Source organism: Lynx rufus, unplaced genomic scaffold, assembly GCF_022079265.1.
Source record: "Lynx rufus isolate CCGP_SWC_20201006 ecotype Redwood Valley unplaced genomic scaffold, mLynRuf1.p SCAF_14, whole genome shotgun sequence".
NCBI classification, from domain to species: domain Eukaryota; kingdom Metazoa; phylum Chordata; class Mammalia; order Carnivora; family Felidae; genus Lynx; species Lynx rufus.
In genome coordinates this window covers 45,984,073-45,990,577 of record NW_025814828.1, presented here as the reverse complement: position 1 = coordinate 45,990,577, position 6,505 = coordinate 45,984,073, and the positions used below count along the sequence as shown (strand labels likewise).

At 38.3% G+C, this 6,505-nt stretch overlaps 1 protein-coding gene across 1 annotated transcript; it reads right to left on the bottom strand.

Annotated features, from left to right (window-relative positions):
- Positions 1–421: 421 nt before the first annotated feature.
- On the bottom strand, positions 422–5,862 carry LOC124509547 (cytochrome c oxidase subunit 7B, mitochondrial). The gene is made up of 3 exons (XM_047076259.1): positions 5,728–5,862; positions 1,997–2,121; positions 422–621 (listed from the first exon to the last, which is right to left on the bottom strand). The coding sequence occupies exons 1-3, from the start codon at positions 5,765–5,767 to the stop codon at positions 544–546; spliced, it is 243 nt and encodes an 80-aa protein (XP_046932215.1). The 5' UTR covers positions 5,768–5,862; the 3' UTR covers positions 422–543.
- Positions 5,863–6,505: the final 643 nt, after the last annotated feature.

Here is a 6,505-nt window from a genome sequence, read left to right as displayed (position 1 = left end):
CTAAGATGAATGTGCCAACAGAGCCAAAGAGCTAGCTAATCTTCAGACATCCTAGGAGTTCATCTGATAGGACCACTCTTCCCTTGGGTCTGGTGACACCCCAAGTTCTCTTGGCAGGAGTAAAAAGGACTTAATTCCAATTCCAAATATACATATAAATTAGAGGTAGAAAGCAGTATGCATACAATATCTGGGCACTCAAAGATGACCTAAAGTAACTCTGAAATCACTTATTCATGAACTATAAGCCTACTATAAAGTTGACTTCCAGGTGATAGCCAAATTTTCCTTTCATAACACCTCATAAAGAAAAATTATTTAAGAAATTATAATGCATCTTCCTTTAATAGTAACACAAAGGTTAAATAAATGAAAAGTGATCAAGCTTGGTTTCATTACAAAAGAAAACAAAATGACAACAAAGGTTTCAAATATACTTTATTTCTTCAATCAGGCCATATTTTAATGGGTGCACAGTGCTTTTACTTGGCATCAATTAGGAGTTGGTTTTGAAACAATTCATTATTACACCAGCTGGGATGACTACTGATCTCTCCATTCCTTTGGGGTGACTCTGCCAACAGGGGACAGGTTCCATTCTATTCCAATTTGTGTTGCTGTCTGTAAGAATTAAAATGCTATCAGTTATAAAAGTTTAAACCAGAGTCCACTCTCCCTTGGAGACCATTTCTTAAAAGTGACAAAGGTATTCTACTCTACAAGTTAAAAATACACAGAGACTCAGCTGGGATATATACTGCCCACTATGTAAGCCAAACCTAATTGCTGTCCTAATTCTCCAGAGCAGTACTCTTCAATAGAACTTCCGGAGATGAAAGAAATGTTCTAGATCTTCATTGTCCAACACAAGAGCTACATATGGTTACTGAGCAATTGAAATGTGGCTAATATGACTGGGCAATTGAATTTTTAATTTAATTAACTTAAATTTCTACTTCACATTTCTGTAACATCTCCTCAAAACATTGCTTCACTCAACCACAACTACCTAAATACTGCCAAAGAGCACTTTTGTAATATCCTTTCAAGGAACACCACTCCAAAAGTGCCCCTAATCACACATTTGTTCAAAATCTATTTACTCTTCTAATTAAGTAGACACACCTATTTAATAGTATATTTAAGGAAGGTTAAAACAAGAATAAAAAGCCCCATTAATAAATATCTTTGTTTATTAAGGTAAGGATTTATACGTATCTTTTAAGAACAACTTATATATTTATCCCACTTTTAACCAGCAAGTATATAAACTGGTAAGCAGATTGTTATATGTAAGATGTAAAAAACTATAATAGTGAAAACAAGTCACTTTTACATCTCATCCATCAAAAATGTTGTACTCTGTTCGGAGGGCAGAACTTTAGAAGAGAAACTGATTAAGTGAAGGAAGGTGACCCAAGATGGTGAAAACCCTGGAAACCACATAACAAAAAGTGATTAACAGAACTAAGGATGTTTAAGAGAAGATCCAGGAGACATGATAGCAATTTTCTAGTATTTAATGGTTGATACATGAAAATGGGATCAGAATTTCTTTGGCAAGAAAATGATGGGTAAAATATGAATGCTTAATGCTATGGAAGAAATTCCTGCACTGGGTGGTTAATTACATCAGAAAATCTCTGAAGTCCCTCTGAACAAGAAATGTATACTACTATGTGAAAACATTTTGAATTCATGAACTAAATAGGAATGAAGGGGCGCCTTGATGGCTCAGTCAGTTGGGCAACTGACTTCAGCTCAGGTCATGATTTCACAGTTCGTGGGTTCGAGCCCTGCGTCGGGCTCTGTGCTGCCAGCTCAGAGCCTGGAGCCTGTTTCGGATTCTGTCTCTCTCTCTCTCTCTCTCTCTCTCTCTCTCTCTGCCCCTCCCCCACTCACGCTCTGTCTCTCAAAAATAAACAAATATATATATATATATTAAATAGGAATGAAAAACATCTAATATAGAAAATTATCAATCAATAGTACTTACATAAGCCCATACAGCAACACAGAAAGTGGCTCCACTAGCTAATACAGCATTACCGTATTTGTCATGGAAATCAGGTGTCCGTTTCTGGTGGCTCTGCCTTGCCATTGTTTGCTGAATGCTTTGAACTTAAAGGAAAAAAGAAATACAGAAACATATCTATCAATTATAAGGAAAAGAAAACATGTAACTGATACTGCCATCAGGAAAGCAAAGGAAGTTAACTTTATAGTATCAGGCACTTCAATAAAATGTTAAAACATATTGTAGCTAAAAGCAAAGTAGCGTACTTTAAAATGCATCAAAAATAAGATGAAATGACAGATGTATAGATATGTGAGAAACCAGGGGCACCTGAATGGCTCAGTTGGTTAAGCATCCGACTTCAGCTAAGGTCATGATCTCAGAGTTCATGAGTTCGAGCACTCTGCTGTCAGCACAGACCCTGCTTTGGATCCTGTCTCCCTCTCTCTCTGCCCCTCCCCTGCTCATCCTCTCTCTCAAAAATAAACAAACATTAAAAAAAGATATGTGAGAAAACAAATATATCAAAATGTTAATTGTATCCATTAACATTAATTTGTATCAATAATTAATTTGAATTAATTTGTAATTTGTGTGTGATCATACAATTCTTCCAACTTTTCTATATGTCTGAAAATTTTTCATAGTAAAATCTTGGGGGACAGGGAGTGCCTGGGTTGCTCAGTCGGTTGAGCAGCCAACTCTTGATTTCAGCTCAGATCATGATCTTGAGGTTCGTGAGTTCAAGCCCCATGTAGGGCGTAGAGTCTGCTTGGGATTCTCTTTCTGTCCCTACCCCACTTGTGAGCTCGCATGCTCTCTCTCTCAAAAATAAACAAACAAACATTTAAAAATTAAAATAAAATCTTGGGAGATAAAAAGGACAGGTGGTGTCAGTAACATTCACTACAAACCTCTGGAACTTGGCTCCTATTCATTAATTTGAATGACTTAAATTTTCACTAGAGTTTACTCTGCAGTACTCAACAACTTACAACACCCTCAAAATGAATTTCAAATTAAAGCACACTAAATGCTTATCACCTTAAAATTACAAAAACAGGGGCGCCTGGGTGGCTCAGTCGGTTGGGCGTCCGACTTTGGCTTGGGTCATGATCTCGCAGTCCGTGAGTTCGAGCCCCGCATCGGGCTCTGTGCTGACAGCTCAGAGCCTGGAGCCTGTTTCAGATTCTGTGTCTCCCTCTCTCTAGCCCTCCCCCGTTCATGCTCTCTCTCTGTCTCAAAAATAAATAAACGTAAAAAAAATTTTTTTTTAAATTACAAAAACAAAGCAAAACTAGAATAATCTTGATTTTTTCAAAAACAAATGAATACCATGCTAAAAGAAATGGGGTACATGAAAATGTGTAAAACACAGATCCTGTCCTCAAGCAACCTCCTAAATTAGAGGAGGATATGGGACACGCATACACAAACCACTGTACTACAAGTAGATATTAGATAAGCACTTTGAACAGAAGGTAGGATTTGGTTACATAGATGTAGGAAAGGGAAATGTGAAAAACGGCAAACAAAAAAAAGCCTAGTATATTAAAAAAGCAATTATGGGGGCACCTGGGTGGCTCAGTCAGTTAAGCGTCCGACTTCGGCTCTGGTCATCATCTTGTGGTTCTTGGGTTCAAGCCCCGAATCAGGCTCTGTGCTGACCTCTCAGAGCCTGGAGCCTGGAGCCTGGTTCCGATACTGTATCTCCCTCTTTCTGCCCCTCCCCTACTCATGCGCGCAGCATGCTTTCTGCCTCTTTCTCTCAAGAATAAACAAACATTAGAAAAGGGGAAAATTAAAGAAAAAAGTTATGTTTGCTTGAAGGACAAGGTATACGGACAAGTAATGGGGGATAAAACTAGAAAGGATCGTTGGTAGAGGCAAAGGTTTTTGAGCAGAAGGACATTAAAACTTTGTGTTACTATTATTTTAGTAGAATGAGTTTTCAAACTGCTTCTGGAGGCACTTAGAAGAGCTTGGCAAAGAGCCCGAGACTGGAAAACGCGTTATTTCCAGATATTTTTTTTTCTTCCGAAGTAACAGGTCCTTATTGTTTTAGATCCTCAAATGGCACTACTTATGTAATTGTTGCCCATTCACTAGCATTTAAGAATTTAATAGCTTCTATGTGATAGAATGGGTTATCTCAGGATAGTTATTTGGCCATTAATGATTTCTCCTCTTAACTGCCTTACAGGTTTTCTTTTCACCTTTCGATACACTTGGGATGAGCAAATTTACAAACATTTCACTATATATTCTGCTCTAGAGCAGTTATTAAAAAGTGAGCGTGTAAGGGGCACCTGGGTGGCGCAGTCGGTTGAGCGTCCGACTTCAGCCAGGTCATGATCTCGCGGTCCGTGAGTCCGAGCCCCGCGTCGGGCTCTGGGCTGATGGCTCAGAGCCTGGAGCCTGTTTCCGATTCTGTGTCTCCCTCTCTCTCTGCCCCTCCCCCGTTCATGCTCTGTCTCTCTCTGTCCCAAAAATAAATAAACGTTGAAAAAAAAAATTTTTTAAATAAAAAAAAATAAAAAATAAATAAATAAAAAGTGAGCGTGTGACTTCCACATTGAAAAACAAACAAAACAACAACAACAAAAAACCTCCCTTTCCTGAGAAGTACAGGCCGTACCAGCTCAAAGGGCAAATAGATTAAAATTACCAAACAATTCTGCAACACCTCATGACTTCAACATTCCGGTAACCTAAGTGGATTTCTTTAGACCTCTCCTCTGTTAACAAGAAATTTCTTGGTTACCACCTATTGGTGATCTCATATAATCCTCAACAATGGTATGAAGTAGGAATTATTTACTAACACCCTATCTTACAAAGAAGGAAAATGAGGTTCAGAGAAAAATCATTTGCCCAAAGTGAAAGAGATAATAGACGTGGCTTTTGGAATATTGAAAACCCTGTTGGGTAACTATTGTTTTGGTTATTGTCAAAGCTGCTTCAGTGTTTAGAACACAATCTACTAATACCTCTAAATGACTCTGTAAACTGAAAATAACAAGATGGCTCAAGAAGCAATATGGTAATTGCTTAAGGTCACTTTCAGTGTAAAACCACTGCTCACATTAGTCAAGGTCACCTTCACTGCAAATCAAGTACGTAAATGAATTTTTCTCTCCAATGTAATACATTCTCAATACATAAGGCTGGTCTCAAAATTCCCTGTACCTGCTTAACTTTTAGACAAGAAAAAAAAATTACAATTGTTTTCGAATAAGCTAATATTCACTTACTAACCTACAAACTACATAAAAGCTGCAGGGCCACCATTTAGGCTGTCACCTTGCAATGAAACCAGAGGAGAAGAAGCTACATTTAGAGTTTCCTTCCCCAGTTACAGGAATTGGGAGAGAAGGTTCTTCTCTTTCGGGGTAAGTGCACCCTCAAAACTAAAACTTACTAAGGGATTAGTGTCCACCAAGTGCCTCCTTCCCTGCAATTGTACATAATTGAATAATAATTAAAAACAACTGGGTATGTTATGACTCTGGTAACAGAGCGAGCTGGGAACCAAAACAGGAACTCTGCGTGATTAAGTTAATGCTAAGGACAGCTTTCCAATTACTTCGGGAGACTGCGCATTTAGAATTAGAAAGTCAGGATGAAGGTGGAGGGAAAGGGCACGAGAAACCATGAGGACAAATTGATAAAATGCAGTTGGAAATTATTTGCTCACAATTTTTGCTTACCTCGGAGACGACTTAAAGCGTTTCTGGCCATAGGAAACATCCTGAAGCTGAAGACAGAACGGTGCAACTGTAGCTGCTGATTTGCTACAATTTGGGGCCAAGTCCCCTTGCAAAGAGCCCTGAAAAACAAAATGGCTTTTTGCTGATACTTTAATGAGATTTAATGAAATCTCGCGAGACCTTAAAAAAACTCTATAGAAATTGTAATCCTCTTTACAGACAGGAAGGAAAAAGGCTTTCTGGGAGATGTAGTTTCACGCTTTGTGAGTGGTGTACGATGGTATTCAGAGAAAAATGAGAGAATCCTCCCCCTGCCCCCGTCTTGGAGCCAGGTTTAGAGCTCTACAGAGAGCTAAGAGTGATTTTAGGCTGACACATCCAAGGCGCTAGCTTCAAAATAGTGTTTCAGAGTCTTTGAGCCTGTATCTTGCTCCACATTAGCAGTTCGTTTGGGTTCCCCGAACTTCATTTCTCTAATTTTTTTTTTGTCTCCTGTTACTACATACTACTTTGTTTAACTTTTAATTTTGAAATGATTTAAAATTTAGAAAAGTTGCAAGAATAGTAAAAAGAAACTAGTAATATGTGGATAAACAACGTCATAATTGTAGAATCTTGATGGTGGGTGTTCAGAGTACAGTTCTTTCACACTTTCTGTATGTTTGGATATTTTCATAATAAAATATAGGTGGTGAAGAGAACTCCTAAAACACCCATTGCCAAGGTACACCACTTGGATAATGTTTTGCCACATGTGTTCTCTCTCTCTCTCTCTCTC

Bases quoted from the DNA above. Each gene is read 5' to 3' on its own strand.
- LOC124509547 (XM_047076259.1), bottom strand. From the start codon at position 5,767: ATGTTTCCTATGGCCAGAAACGCTTTAAGTCGTCTCCGAG. The intron at 2,122-5,727 runs GTAAGCAAAAAT...TTTTCCTTTAAG, and splicing joins CGCTTTAAGTCGTCTCCGAG to TTCAAAGCATTCAGCAAACA. The intron at 622-1,996 runs GTAAGTACTATT...TAATTCTTACAG, and splicing joins GTGTTGCTGTATGGGCTTAT to ACAGCAACACAAATTGGAAT.